The sequence below is a fragment of the Arachis hypogaea genome, chromosome 3, assembly GCF_003086295.3.
Source record: "Arachis hypogaea cultivar Tifrunner chromosome 3, arahy.Tifrunner.gnm2.J5K5, whole genome shotgun sequence".
Classification (NCBI taxonomy): domain Eukaryota; kingdom Viridiplantae; phylum Streptophyta; class Magnoliopsida; order Fabales; family Fabaceae; genus Arachis; species Arachis hypogaea.
Window position 1 is genome coordinate 100,889,268 of NC_092038.1, and position 16,453 is coordinate 100,905,720.

The 16,453-nt window shown below is 33.2% G+C and overlaps 1 protein-coding gene across 1 annotated transcript; it reads right to left on the reverse strand.

The window, feature by feature from the left end:
- Positions 1–278: 278 nt before the first annotated feature.
- On the reverse strand, positions 279–7,887 carry LOC112790812 (probable GABA transporter 2). The gene is made up of 7 exons (XM_025833382.3): positions 7,613–7,887; positions 7,305–7,535; positions 6,774–6,871; positions 1,582–1,768; positions 1,290–1,420; positions 981–1,217; positions 279–878 (listed from the first exon to the last, which is right to left on the reverse strand). Exons 1-7 carry the CDS (start codon positions 7,695–7,697, stop codon positions 489–491), a joined length of 1,359 nt encoding a protein of 452 aa, XP_025689167.1. The 5' UTR covers positions 7,698–7,887; the 3' UTR covers positions 279–488.
- Between the last annotated feature and the right edge of the window lie 8,566 nt (positions 7,888–16,453).

A 16,453-nucleotide genomic window follows, 5' to 3' on the forward strand; every position in this document is an offset into this window, starting at 1 on the left:
CGACGTCCAAAAACCAAGTTACGTCCAGGTTACTCACACAAGAACAATAACGATGCTTAAACTCATTATCAACCTAGTGAATTGAACATCCGATATATTCATTATTCACATTGTTTAATATTTTCATTGTTTACTTATACTTTTTCATTTGCTAGGTAAACAATGACTTTCTTAAATAACATGAACAATGGACCCTAAAATTGGCCCAATTCAAATAAAACATACTACATTCCAATTTACTCACCTAAATCTTAATATTAGAATAATCATCCGCACACTTTGTGAATTGAACATCCGATATATTCATTGTTCATATTGTTTAATATTTTTATTGTCTACCTATACTTTTTCATTAACTATTATTGATGAACAGTTAAGATTTCGAGGTGCGGACCCCTTACTATATAACACCCATCACTTGAATCAATCATAAGGCTCCAGCGATGATCGAATTAAGCTACGTAGTTGCTTACTATACATAAGTTAATTTAATCGACAATATCGCCGCCAAAGAGCTTGAATTTGTTGGCATCAAGTACCAATATCCTTATAGAAGAGAATGCACCCATGATTCCAGCACCAGTAAAGACAACTATGATTGAGATGTTGATCCAATAAGTTAACGATGAATTGGAGGGCTTGTGGGTTATGTTGTACATAAGCATAGGCAGAACGAAATCCAGAGGAATGAAGCCTAAAGCACCAACCACAGCGTTGATGTCCCCGAAAAATGGTAGCATGGCCGCCATAAATCCGCAGAATATCATGTAAATGGTTCGAAGAATTATGCGCGGAATGAGGTTTCTTTTGGAAAACATTCCCTGCTTGGCATCTGCTGAATTCTTCTCAATTATCTCATATGCAACTTGAGAATACACCTGTGATTGATGATGATATTCACATCATTCTATTATTATTATATTCTAATATATATAACAAAGAAGGTAGGAAGGAAGGAAATGGTGGATTTAATTAATTACGAGGCCAATGGCAAAGAGCTGAAGAAGCACAAAGACGACGGCGAGGCCGAGGAGCCAAGTGGGAGCGAGAGAAGGACCGTCATCTGGAAGAAGGCTCTTCAAGATGTTAGAATTGGACTTGTTTCCGAATACCCAATATCCAGAAACTGCAGCAGAATAAAATGTGACGCATATTACGGCATAACACATGATGAGCCCTTTTACCATCTTCCCTGTGGCAGGGGGTGCTACAGTTGCCTGCATTCATTCATTCATTCGTATCATTCATAACCACACTATTATGCTTATTAAATAATTTGATTCCATTACTTGTATTTCTGGGAGTATGCCATTCCCAAATATTGCTGCAATAATGGAGATGGAAGTGAAGGCGTTGAAGACCCTATCAGACTTGTTGGCTTCTAGGGAATAGTCCCTTGAAGGTGCGTTTTTTGAGGTACCTGCAGCAAAGCAAAGCAAACTAATTACACATTGCATTGCATCATATAGTTACGGTAATAGTAAGAAAAGTCTACGGCCAGCAACTTTAATGAATATTTGACGGTTATAAATCACAAAAGTTGCTGTCCCCTATCACTTTTCGTAATAGTAATAGTAATACCTGCATGAATACAGGCACCAACGACGAGGAAGGTGTAGGCCAGGCTTAGAAACAGAGAACACAAATTGATGTGTCGCAGCGAATGGAATGTGGGAAGCTGAGATAATACTATCATCACCACTGTCACCATTGCTATAAAATCATACAGCTTTAGGCTTCCGTGGGGTGAAAGATTCGAGTACATGATCTTCAATAAACGTAACATTATTACTTCACCAATTTAATATCCTTACTTTGAACAAGATTGTAGCTAGCTAGCTCGCTGTTTTGCAGTAGTTATCAATTCAATTGCCTTAATAAAGTAAATTTATTAGCTCTCTTAATAAATTTATTAGTCAGGGTTGGTTGATAGATCAGCAAGCTGATTCACCTCCCTCCTCTTGATAACCGTAGCCTAATAATTCGGGGAATGCTAGTAATGGGAATGACTATAGGTTCTTTATAAACATATTTTGAATTGATAACTTTAAAGCATCTCCAACTAAGAACTCTTTCAAATCTTAGTTTATAGCTTGTCATGAGAAATAATTTCACTTAAATTTTGCGAGGTAAACAATAAATGAGGACTAAAGTCTAGCTAATGCTAAGGAGACAAAAACAATAGTCAGAACTTGCATTATTTAGCATTTATGTATTAATTGTCGCAACAATTAATAAATATTAAATAAGGTAAGTTATGGTTATTTTTGGCTAATTTTGTTTGGTTTCCAAATATTTTCAAAAGTCTAAAGTTTATTTATCTTTTTAATAAGATTAACTTTAATCTCTATTATGGTGCTACCTAAATAAATCAACATAGCTATAGTAGTTAATTTGGATTTTGTAATAATATTGTTAAATTTTTTAAATTAAAAAATAATTCACAATTAAAAATTAGTAATATACAAAAATAAGTTTAATAACTCCATAATTAATAATAATAATAACAAAAATACATCATTCAAATTTTAATTAATTAACAACATTACTTAATATAAAAAAATACAAATAAATATTAAAATTTGAGATAAATTTTAATTTTGGATTTATTTTTTAAATATCAATCAAAATATGAATAAAATTTTGTTGAGAAAAAAATTAGAACGAAGTTGTAAAAATTGAAGTGAGTATAAGTGTATAACTAATATTTAGGGCAAGACACTATAATAAACCAAGGAGAAGAAAATTTTACACAAATCAACCAAATAGAAAATTGATTCATGAATCTACCAACACACATTATTATATAGTTCGAATCAATATGTTTCGAACTAGAATTTCATGTAATTCGAATCAATATGATTCGAATTACTCACACATGCAGACACACCATAATTCGAATCAAGCTGATTCGAATTACACCCATAATAATTCGAATCATCTTGATTCGAATTACACTCACACACGCTGCACATGGTAATTCGAATTGGCCAGATTCGAATTACTAATGATTTAATTTTGCCCATTATTTTATTAAAAAATTAATAATTGATTAAAAAATTAATAATTAAAAAATTTTAAAAAATATATTTTTATTTTATGCATTAAAAAAAAGTTAACAAAATATTTAATTACGAGACTTCTTTAAAATATTAATGAGCTATTAATTCGAATTTCATACACTACTCTTTTGCCCATTTTTAATAGCTCATGAAATTTTTTTAATAAATTTATTTAAATTATACCACAAAAAAATATTTTATTCTATACAAAATAATTTTAAAAAATGGCTTAAAAATGTTAGGGTTACTATAAAAATTTATAATGTCCTAATGACTTGGGACATTAAAGAAATACTCTACATAGTCAATAATAATTTAAAAATTAAAAAAATATAGTTATAACCAGTATTTACATAAATTACTAGAATATTACAAACTTTTATAGTACTCCTTATATTTTTTAAGCCATTTTTTAAAAATTATTTTGCATATAAAATTGCTAAAAATGGCTTAAAATGGCTTAAAATGCTCTTTATTCTATGCAAAATAATTTAAAAAAAATAGCTTAAAAAATGTTAGGAGTACTATAAAAAGTTTGTAATATTCTAGTAGTTTAGGTATATACTAGTTATAACTGTATTTTTATTTTTAAATTATTATTGACTATGTAGAGTATTTTTTTAATGTCCCAAGTCATTAGGATATTACAAATTTTTATAGTGCTCCTAACATCTTTTAAGCTATTTTTTTAAATTATTTTGTATAGAATAAAATATTTTTTGTGGTATAATTTAAATAAATTTATTAAAAAAATTTTCATGAACTATTAAAAATGGACAAAAGAGTATTGTATGAAATTCGAATTGATAGCTCATTAATATTTTAAAGAAGTCTCATAATTAAATATTTTGTTAGCTTTTTTTTAATGCATAAAATAAAATATATTTTTTTAATTTTTTAATTATTAATTTTTTTAATAAAAGAATGGTAAAATTAAATCATGAGTAATTCGAATCTGGCCAATTCGAATTATTATGTGCAGCGTGTGTGAGTGTAATTCGAATCAACTTGATTCGAATTACTGTGTGTCTGCATGTGTGAGTAATTCGAATCATATTGATTCGAATTACATGAAATTCTAGTTCGAAACATATTGATTCGAACTATATAATAATGTGCGGATTCATGAACCAATTTTTTATTTGGTTGATTTGTGTAAAATTTTCTTCTCCTTGACTTATTATAGTGTTTTGCCCTAATATTTATGGAGAATAATAAAATTTACTATTATTAAAATATCTACTATTTCTACTTTTAATTTATTTAAATATTTCTTTAAATGCACAATGACACTTAACCTCAGTTTATTTTTCATTCGAAGTTCTTTTTCAGAGAAATTCTCTTACTCCATCAATTTATTACACCATAGACCCCAAATATTATTCCTCTAATGCATAAAACAAATTCCAATTCCACTTATGTCAGTACTTTATTGTATTTTTCTATCCTTGTGATGCTCTTAACATGTGTGATATAAAAGACATATCAGCTAAATACAGTGTGTATTTGGATTGGTATTTGTTAAATTAAAGTTTGAATAAAAGTGATTTTATAAAATTAATTTTAAATAAAAATGAATTTATATCGATATGATTTATATTTAATAATTTTATATTAAAATTAATATTGATAAAATAAATATTATTTGAATAATATTTATAAAAATTATTTTTCAATAAATAATTATTAAAAAAAATATTATATTAAATTATAATATTATTTTTTATGTATATTTTATTTTTTGGATATTTCTTTTAGTATGTTTTTAATATAATTTTTTAATATTTTTAATATTCTTTTTGGTTATAATTTTTTATTATTATTATTTATAATTAATTTTTTTATTTAATTTACTTTACCTAATGAAATTAATAAATTATATTATAAAAATATAATATCAAACAAAGAAATTAACAAAAAATAAAAATAATAAATAATAAAAAAGAGCTCATATAAAAAAATAATAAAAATTTTATAAATAAAACAATATTATGTATAAAAAATAAAATTGATAAAAAATATAAATATTTAGAATTAATGGCTGAACGCCAATTAGTAAGACAAAAAACTAAAAATTATTATTTCTTCTAAACGTAGTTATAGGTATAAAATCAATTCTACGTTTATAAATAAAAAAATAACCAAATTAAAAATTGAAATTTTAAAAAAGTTTAAATATATTTTTTTCCTTTCAAAAACAAAAACAAACACACCCGTAATAATCACTTAATACAATATATATCCAATCTCATCTATAATTTTCTCAAAGAAGCATCTTACTTAATAAGCTAACTGGATTTGCTGAAAAAAAAATTCTCTAAAATAATAATGATAATGAAACAATATTTTAATTATTTTTAAATTTATAATATTTATTATTTATAAATTTATTATTTTAATTTAAAAACAATTAATGGTGTATTTTTTTTTAAAGTGACAATATAACTTTACATTTGTTAAATGAGCAATGCTAGGGGGCAGCAATTTTTGTGATTGTTAGCCATCAACTAGCCATCAATGATGATTTGATGGTGTGAGATTGGTATGAGATTTCATCCAATGGCTCACTTTCCTCTGCTGGTTACATGCTGGCCAAAATTCAATAAAACTGCTGGTCCCCTAGACTTTTTCTTGTTAAATTTAGCCTCTTCGTTTTCATCTCATCTAATCGGCTGCCTTGCTTGCCGCCAAAAGTTCGGCTTTTCGGCTTAACTCACACGGTAGAAATTAGAAAAGAATACATATAATTAATTACAAAAATATTATTTATACACTAAAATCAATCATATTTATATATATAATTTAATTTATTTTTAATATATATTTTATATTTAAATATATATTTTATATTAATTGCTAACTTTGATAATTAATTTTGATGTATACGTAGCATAACTTAATTAATTAATAACGTGATATTTTATACTAAAATTAACTATCAAAATTAGACACAATATAAATATATATTAAAATATAAATACATATTTAAAATAAATTAAATTACACATATATTTATATATAAATATATTAATAATTAATTTTAATGTAAAAATAACATTTTTGATACTTCTATATTGCCATTTTCATTTGTCTTAGCTCTCAAATGTCTTATCCCCATTGAATAAGAATGAATGATAGAACACGTCACGAAACGACGTTAATTACTTAAAGTGTAAAACCATTTTTCCACGGCAAAACCGAACTTCGGATGATATTCAAATGGAAAGTTTTGATTGATTATGTTTTTAAAGATTTAGTTATCATTTGTTCTTAAAATACATAATAAAATTATTCATAAAAATATAAAATTTAAATTTTAATATATTTTTATATATTTATTAAAATAAAATATTTAAATTTTTTATTATTAATAATTTTAATTTATATTCTTAAAATATATATTAGTTAAATTTTTTTCTTAAAAAATATCATTAATACATTAAAAAATTTAATCTTTCTCGTTTATTTCTTAATTAATATTTTTAAAAAAATATTAAATTTATAAAATAATACTACGTAGAGTACGAGTATAAATTAATGGAGATATATACGAGTTATTCACTAGGACACAAGTCTATTATACTTTCTTTTATCCTTTCTCACTCAATGACATAAAAATAAAAAAAAAAGGAATGTAAAAAGAGAAGAACGTAGCATTGTTAGAAATATTGGCAATAATATAAGCAGAAAAGTAATAATAATTAGGCAAACCTTAAGACATTCGCCAGCAAGCAAAATTGCCCCCACACCAACTCCAGTGTTGATTGCTGTTTGAATAAAGATTACAAAATAGAACATCCATCCCGAACCTGCCACAAACCAAAGCAACCAAGAAAATGTTATCAAAATAAGAAAGAAAAAGAAATGTTATGACCAACTGAATACAACTTATGTAAAATAAGTTCTACACTATGCAGTAACGATAATAAAAAAGATGCGTCTAAGAATTAAACAAAAATATTTAAATATTTCTTTTATTTATTTATTTATTTGTTTTGTTTTGTTTTGTTTTTTTTTTTTTTTTTTTTGAGTTAGATTGATACAACTTAACGAGAGATTTGTTGCAAAAATAGTGTGGAAGAATATCTAAGGATCATTGAAAAATGGCCAAATTTACGGCTCAAACAATAGTTTTATGGCATCGGTTATGAAAGTCAACGAAGCAGGGAATGTGGCTATAAGCAACATTGACACGTGGCAGATATATATGGCAGTGCTGCATAGTAAGCATGGTGAAATTACCAAAGACGTCGGCGGCGAGTTCGCGGAAACGGATATGGCGACGGCCTGATTTGTCGCAGTGATCGAGCACTCTGGACATGAGGAAGTAAGAGTAGAAGGTGACTAGGCCCATCACGGTGAGGCACAAGAACCCAAGGCCCCATCCCAGCCCCCTGAATGCGTACGGCAGCGTGAGTATTGTTGGCCCCACTATCGCCGTCGTTAGATGAAACCCCGCATGCCACCATTCACCTACATATACATCATTTTCTCTTGATTGTTATCATGCTGCAGGATCATATCATTGAAAACCAAAATTTGTTGATTACCTTTGGACTCGAGGACGAAGGCGGCTCCGGCGTCGTCCTCGTTGCGGCTCTCCGGGGAGATGTCCCCTTTAGGTGGTTCTGCCATGGTTGGTTGTGTCTTGTGGATTGCGGGGATATCTATTTATATATGGTAATGGAAATTGGCAATTGCAAAATACTAATAATAATATTAGTAAAAGACAAGAGAGGAGAGACTAGGAGAGTGGAGTGGTGGGACAGGGAGGGGCGAATAGGCAAGGGGGAAAGGGGCAGAGAGCTTTCACATTTACACATTTAGGATTTGGCATTTTCTGAACATACGGATATGTATAATTCATGTATGTTCACACTTGAAAGTTTTCCTTAATCTATAAGACTAAGAAGGAGAGGCAGTGCATGCGCGGATACATCGACTTTTACCATTTAAGTCGAAGCAAAGCAAATCATTAACTCTAGAGGAGGCAGTTGAGGGAGGAAGAGGGAGAGTATTAGCATCATGAGGGAAATCTAATGTGTAGGCTGGTTTAGTAAAATTTTTACAATCCTGCTAGCTAGACCATTGAATATCTAAATAAGGTGAATAGTAGACTGATTAAAAAAAAAGTAAATATTCTCTTTGATTTCTGACAATTATCTTTTATAATGAGATTTTTTAAAAAAAATACCTAATTTAGTCTTTAATTTTTTTTAGACTGATTAGTTCCTGTGAAAAAAATATCAATATTAACTTTTTTTGGCATAAGAGTTAATCAGTCATATAAAAATAAATCTTAGGAGTTGGGTTGGTATTTTCTTTTGTCAAGGACCTCGTTATCTTTTGAGGTAATTGTCAGGGACTGTTTTGGATTTTTTTCAAAAAAAAAAACACTCCAATTCAAGAAAAACTTTTTAATCCTACCATTGAAAATTTCAATCATTTTCTTTTTTTAATCCTAATTACACTCCCTTTTAATTCAAATCCCCTCGTTAATGTCACTATCTCTCGCAGTTACCAATTTCGAGTACTGTATTAAGAACAAACATCCCATTTGTATGAAGAAAAAAATGTTCATTTACATTAAGAATAAACATCTCATTTGCATGAAAAATAAATATCCATATATTTATATAAAACTTCCGCTGCATACCTCTTCACAGCATCAATCTGCGCATACAACATGTTACTGTATGTAGAACCTATGCACAATTACTCAAGACGGGGTGAATTGAGTATTGCAACAATAATGAATCTTTTTGCGAAAGTTAAAGACAATATACAAAAGTGTTATTGTACTAGTATTTTTCCAAGAGCTTAACTCAATTGCTAAGCATTTATAAGGAGCTTTTACTTTCCAATAGACACCAACTCAAATAAATTGATCAAGCTTTTCACCAATCGGACTTAAGCTACTCCTTAAGTACTTACGAAGCTACTTTTCGATCACAATTTATTTGCTCAAAGGTAAAAGACAATAATATTGAAGAGATGAGTTTGGAGAGATGCAAACGCTATTTAGAGTGGTTCGGCACAATCCTTGTCCTACGTCCACTTTCTTTCTCAATCACAATTGAGAAGTTCCACTATTGCCAAGCTTCAAGGTGCTCGCGCAAAACCTTTTACAATCCGAGTCCTTAGTTTCTAACACCTCACGGTATATGATCACCACTCGTATACTAACCCACTCCACTTAGAGATACCTTCTCTAAGATTTGCCTTGAGTACTTAGTATACCTCTTTGGTATCCTCACCGACTATAGTGTTTATAACTCTTGACTCAACCTTGGAGATCACACTCCAATTTACAAAGTGTACAAGAAAACAATTCTCAAAGAATTGTTGAGATGAAATGAGTACTCTCTAGAAGAGTGTATGATTACAAGTTTAGCACTATTGAACCAATTGATATTGCTCTCTCAAATTGTGTATTATAATACCTTAAAAAATGTGTAGAATGAAAGAATATGAATAAGATAGTTTGAAAATACTCAAGTATATGAAATAAGGCTTCAATCCATCTATTTATAGACTCCCCAAACCTTAGAAACGTTGGGGAGTTAATGGGATGGAGCCTTTTTGTCAAAACTAGCCGTTTTTTTATGTTTTTGAATCATTTGCATCGATGCATAACACTTTGCATCGATGCAAATGTGTCTTTGAAGCTGAAATTTGAATTTTCAGCTAGGTTGCATCGATGCAAACATCTTTGCATCGATGCAACAAGTCGTTGCATGCTTTGCATCGATGCAAGATGAGTGTGCATCGATGCAAACCTTAAAGAATGGCTTAAAATCACTTCAAAATACTTAGGATTGATCTCAAACTTGTTGGAGTCAATTCCTATGCTTTTGTACCTTTGAAAACAAGTTTTAAACCATTTGGCTAGCATCGAATTGCAAGATGTGCATCAAAACATTTTGTGAGTGTGTGTTGAGAGATTTAGCAATTGGTTCTTAACAAGAAGTTACCTAAGTCCTAAGACACTATACTTGTCTTCAAATGTTGTGGACTTGAGTTTCTTGTTGTTTTTGTGTTGCTTTCAACTCTTCATTCCTCAACGTTGAATGTTGGTTGATCTTTCAACATGCTTGTTCATTCAAGTTATTTGTTGGTTTGTCTTTGGTGCACGAATTTGTGATTCGCACAACTAACCAGCAAGTGCACTGGGTCGTCCAAGTAATACCTTACGTGAGTAAGGGTCGATCCCACGGAGATTATTGGTTTGAAGCAATCAATGTTTATTTTATTAATCTTAGTCAGGAGGCCAATAAGGTTAATTGGATTTAATTGTAAGAAGTCAAGGTATTTAAAATTATTAGAAAAATAATAGAGAATAATAGCGTTACTTGTTGTGCAGTAATGAGAAATATGTTGGAGTTTTGGAGATGCTTTGTCCTCTGAATTTCTGCAATGTAATATTTAACTCAATTGTTTGTAAAGCACGTCTACGGCAAGCTGTATGTAGGGCGTCACCATTGTCAGTGGCTACTTCCCATCCTCTCAGTGAAAACGTTCCTATGCTCTGTCACAGCACGGCTAATCATCTGTTGGTTCTCAATCAGGTTGGAATAGAATCCATTGATTCTTTTGCGTCTGTCACTGACGCCCAGCCTTCAGGAGTTTGAAGCTCGTCACAGTCATTCAATCCCAGAATCCTACTCGGAATACCACAGACAAGGTTTAGACTTTCCGGATTCTCATGAATGCCGCCATCAATTCTAGCTTATACCGCGGAGATTCTGATTAAGGAATCTAAGAGAAGTTCATTCAGTCTGATGTAGAACGGAGGTGTTTGTCAGGCACACGTTCATGGATTGAAGGAGGTGATGAGTGTCACGGATCATCACCTCTTTCACAATTAAGCGCGAAAAAACATCTTAGATCGGACCATACACACGTTTGAGTGAAATAGAAACAATTGCATTAATTCATCAAGACGCTGCAGAGCTCCTCACCCCCAACAATGGAGTTTAGAGACTCATGCCGTCACAAAGTATGTAATTCAGATCTGAAAATGTCATGAGGTACAAGATAAGTCTCTAAAAGTTGTTTTTATAGTAAACTCGTAACCTAGGTTTACAGAAAATGAATAAACTAAGATATTTGGTGCAGAAATCCACTTCTAGGGCCCACTTGGTGTGTGCTGGGGCTGAGACTAAAGCTATCCACGAGTAGAGGCCTTTCTTGGCGTTAAACTCCAGGTTATGACGTGTTTTGGGCGTTCAACTCCGGATCATGACGTTTTTCTGGCGTTTAACTCCAGACAGCAGCATGAACTTGGCGTTCAACGCCAAGTTACGTCGTCTATCTTCGCGCAAGGTATGGACTATTATATATTGCTGGAAAGCCCTGGATGTCTACTTTCCAACGCCGTTGAGAGCGCGCCAATTGGACTCCTGTAGCTCCAAAAAATCCATTTCGAGTGCAGGGAGGTCAGGATCCAACAGCATCAGAAGTCCTTTTTCAGCCTAACTCAGATTTTTGCTCAACTCCCTCAATTTCAGCCAGAAAATACCTGAAATCACAGAAAAATACACACACTCATAGTAAAGTCCAGAAATATGATTTTTGCCTAAAAACTAATATTATTCTACTAAAAACTAACTGAAACATGCTAAAATCTACATGAAATTACCCCCAAAAAGCGTATAAAATAACCGCTCATCACAACACCAAACTTAAACTGTTGCTTGTCCTCAAGCAACTAGATGAATAAAATAGGTTCTAACAGAAATTAAGAAGTAATAATATTTTAGAGTTTTAAATGAAGCTCAGATTCTTATTAGATGAGCGGGGCTTGTAGCTTTTTGTTTCTGAACAGTTTTGGCATCTCCCTGTATCTTTTGAATTTCAGAATGATTGGCATCCTTAGGAACTCAGAATTCAGATAGTATTATTGACTCTCCTAGTGTAGTATGTTGATTCTTGAACACAGTTATTTTATGAGTCTTGGTTGTGGCCCTAAGCACTTTGTTTTCCAGTATTACCACCAGATACATAAATGCCACAGACACATGACTAGGTGAACCTTTTCAAATTGTGACTTAGCTTTGCTAAAGTCCCCAGTCAGAGGTGTCCAGAGCTCTTAAGCACACTCTGTTTGCCTTGGATCACGACTTTAACCACTCAGTCTCAAGTTTGTAACTTGAACCTGCATGCCACAAGCACATGGTTAGGGACAGCTTGGTTTAGCCGCTTAGGCCTGGATTTTATTTCCTTGGGCCCTCCTATCCATTGATGCTCAAAGCCTTGGATCCTTTTTACTCTTGCCTAGTGCTCATGGCATTTTTTTTTGACTGCTTTTTCTTGCTTCAAGAATCAATTTCATGATTTTTCAGATCATCAATAATATTTTTCGTGTTCCTCATCCTTTCAGGAGCCAATATTCATCAAATTCAAAGTACAAATTATGCACTGTTCAAGCATTCATTCAGAGAACAAAAAGTATTGCCACCACATATAATTAATTATAATTTTTATTATTAAGAACTCGAAAAATATAGATTACTTCTTTATTCTGAAAAAAATCTACTACTCTATTCATGCCTGATGATGATGAGAAAAATAAATTATAGCTTAATTGGAAATAAAATCAAAATAGACATACTAATTATTACTAGATATCTTCTAAGGTGAATTTCTATAATAATACTATCACTAGGCTAAAGCAGAAAAATTGGAACTCAGCAACCTGTTGTTTTGAGGAGTAGATGTTCCTCTAATCTGTGGGGTGCTGTTCAAGGATTAATTTTTGGCGCTTCAGCTCCCTTAGATCACGCCCTTGCTCCTCCTGTTCCTTGAGCAGTTTGTAAATCATGCTACTTTGATTATTCTGTTCTTCCTTTATTTGGTCCATAGCTTCTTGTAATCTGGAAATAGAAGCCTCAAGATGTTCCCAATATTCGAATTGGGGCAGTTCTGGGAGGGCTTCTTGTGCTCTCCTCTTGGTTGAATCATCTTGTTGCTGTTGTCTGACCATTGATATTCCAGTAATGGGCTTTTCAATTAGGATATATTCAGTTATTCCCATCTTTACTCCAGCATCTTTGCAAAGCATAGAAATTAGGCTTGGATAAGCCAATTTGGCGTCCTTAGAATTCCTGTTTGCTATTTTATATAGCTCACAGGAGATCAGCTGATGGACTTCCACTTCTTTTCCCAACATGATGCAGTGAATCATTACTGCTCTTTTAATAGTAACCTCAGAACGGTTGCTGGTGGGCAGTATGGAACGCCCTACGAAATCCAGCCAACCTCTGGCTACTGATTTCAGATCTTCCCTTTTGAGTTGAACTGGGATGCCAGTCGTGCTGGTGGTCCACTTGGCTCCAGGGATGCATATGTCCTCCAGAACCTTGTCCAGCCCTTTATTGACCCTCATCATTCTCCTATTAAAAGAGTCTGGGTCATCTTTCAGTTGGGGAAGCTTAAATATCTCCCTGATCTTGTCAGAATTGGTATGAATGATCTTTCCTCTGACTACAGTCCGATGGTCAAAGAGAGCAGCTCCAATTATTCTTTGCCTTTCTGTCTGCCATAGATTAGCATAAAATTCCTGAACCATGTTCCTTCCCACTTTCGTTTCAGGATTGGCCAGAATTTCCCAATTCCTGTTTCGAATTTGCTCTTGGATCTCCGGATATTCATCTTCTTTCAGATCAAATCTGACTTCCGGGATCACGGATCTGTGACTCATTATCTTGTAGTAATGGTCTGAATGTTCTTTAGTTAAGAACTTCCCTTGATTCCAAAGTGGCTTTGGAGTACTTTCTTTCTTGCCTCTTGGGTTGGGTTGTTTTCCTTTAGGAGCCATGATCTTTAGTGGGTATGTTTTTGTGATCACGGATAAAACACACCAAAATTAGAGCTTTGCTTGTCCTCAAGCAAAAGAGAAGAAAGAAGAGGGATAGAAGCAGAGCAAGTGTTGGATGGGGATGATGAGGAGGGCGCCGAATACAATATATAGGGAGGGGGGGTGGGAAATTTTCGAAAATAAGAAGGAGATAAGATAGAAGATATGATTTATAAAAGATAGATATGATAAGAAAAAGATATAGTTTTAAAAAGAGAAGGATATAAATCATAATTTAAAAGATAAATTTGAAATATTTAATTTTGAAAATGATTTTTAAAAAGATAATTGAGTTTTGAAAATAAATATAAAAGAGTTGGATTGGATTGGAAAACCCTTTGGCTTTATGGATTAAGATATATTTGATACTTTTGAAAAAGGGATTTTAGAAATTAGGATTTTTAGAAAACTAATTTGATTTGAGGGATGACAATTTGAAACATGTTTATGCAAGAAACATGAATTGAAACATAAAAATTTAGAAAAATTATAAAGAAAAACGAGTTTTACCTCCTCCCACCATCCTGGTGTTAAACGCCCAAACGATGCATGTTTTGGGCGTTTAACGCCCAATAGTTGCTTCTCCTGGGCGTTCAACGCCCATCTGGTGCTTCTTTCTGGCGTTGAACGCCAGGAAGTCCTTTGTTACTGGGCGTTTTTCTGAACGCCCAGGATGCTAGCAGACTGGCGTTAAACGCCCAGAAGGTGCATCTTTCTGGCGTTTAACGCCCAGAAGATGCTCCTTTCTGGCGTTTAACGCCCAGAAGGCTACCCTTACTGGCGTTAAACGCCCAGTGGGTGCTTCTTTTGGGCGTTTAACGCCCAAAGTGTTTCTTACTGGCTTTCTCACGCCAGTGAGCTTCCAAATTTCCCTGTAACTCTGTGACTTCAACCAATTGCAATTTCACCTTTGAAGATACTTGGACTCAAACCTGTAAAGAAAAGAAAATTTATTTAATTAGTAAATAAACTTTGTAAATGGCTGGGTTGCCTCCCAGCAAGCGCTTCTTTAATGTCATTAGCTGGACTATCACTGATCTTCAGTTAAGTCTCAGTCTTGAGCATTCTTGCTCGAAATTACCTTCAAGATAGTGTTTAAATCTTTGTCCATTAACAATGAACTTTTTGTTAGAGTCACTATCCTGAAGTTCTATGTATCCATATGGTGATACGCTTGTGATTACATATGGACCTCTCCACCAGGATTTTAGTTTCCCAGGGAATAATTTGAGCCTTGAATTAAATAGCAAAACTTTCTGTCCTGGCTCAAAGACTCTGGATGACAATTTCTTATCATGCCACCTTTTTGCTTTCTCTTTGTAGATTTTTGCATTCTCGAAAGCATTGAGTCTAAATTCCTCTAGCTCATTTAACTGGAGCAATCGTCTTTCTCCAGCTAACTTGGCATCAAGATTCAGGAATCTGGTTGCCCAGTAGGCCTTGTGTTCCAGTTCCACTGGCAAGTGACACGCCTTTCCATACACGAGCTGGTATGGAGAGGTCCCTATGGGGTCTTGAATGCTGTTCTGTATGCCCACAGAGCATCATCCAAGCTTCTTGCCCAATCCTTTCTACGGTTAATTACGGTCCGTTCCAGGATTCTTTTAAGTTCTCTATTTGAGACTTCAGCTTGCCCATTAGTTTGTGGATGATATGGAGTAGCTACCCTGTGGCTAACTCCATAACGTACCAGAGCAGAGTAAAGCTGCTTATTGCAGAAATGAGTGCCCCCATCACTGATTAATACTCTAGGGATACCAAATCTGCTGAAAATATGTTTCTGGAGGAATTTTAACACTGTTTTAGTGTCATTAGTGGGTGTTGCAATAGCCTCCACCCATTTGGATACATAATCCACTGCCACCAGAATATAAGTGTTTGAGTATGATGGTGGGAAAGGACCCATGAAGTCAATACCCCATACATCAAACAACTCAATCTCCAAGATTCCTTGTTGAGGCATGGCATAACTGTGAGGTAGGTTGCCTGATCTTTGGCAACTGTCACAATTAAGCACAAACGCTCGGGAATCTTTATAGAGAGTAGGCCAGTAGAAGCCACTTTGGAGGACTCTTGTGGCTATTCGTTCACTTCCAAAATGTCCTCCATTCTGTGATCCATGGCAATGCCAAAGGATCTTCTGTGCTTCTTCTTTAGGCACACATCTACGGATTACTCCGTCTGCACATCTCTTAAAGAGATATGGTTCATCCCAAAGATAGTACTTTGCATCTGTGATTAATTTCTTTGATTGCACCCTACTGTACTCTTTGGGTATGAATCTCACTGCCTTGTAGTTTGCAATGTCTGCAAACCATGGCACTTCCTGGATGGCAAACAGTTGCTCATCCGGAAAGGTTTCAGAGATCTCAGTGAGAGGGGGGACGCCCTTTCCACTGGTTCTATTCGGGACAGGTGATCTGCCACTTGATTCTCTGTCCCTTTTCTGTCTCTTATTTCTATATCAAACTCTTGCAGAAACAACACCCATCTGATGAGTCTTGGTTTTGAATCCTGCTTTGTGAGTAGATAT

What these genes read in the sequence shown, in the direction of transcription:
- LOC112790812 (XM_025833382.3), bottom strand. Translation starts at nt 7,697, where the DNA reads ATGGCAGAACCACCTAAAGGGGACATCTCCCCGGAGAGCCGCAACGAG. An exon ending in TGGTGCCTGTATTCATGCAG is followed by an intron (nt 1,421 to 1,581) that starts GTATTACTATTA and finishes GCTTTGCTGCAG; the next exon opens with GTACCTCAAAAAACGCACCT. An exon ending in GCATACTCCCAGAAATACAA is followed by an intron (nt 1,218 to 1,289) that starts GTAATGGAATCA and finishes GAATGAATGCAG; the next exon opens with GCAACTGTAGCACCCCCTGC.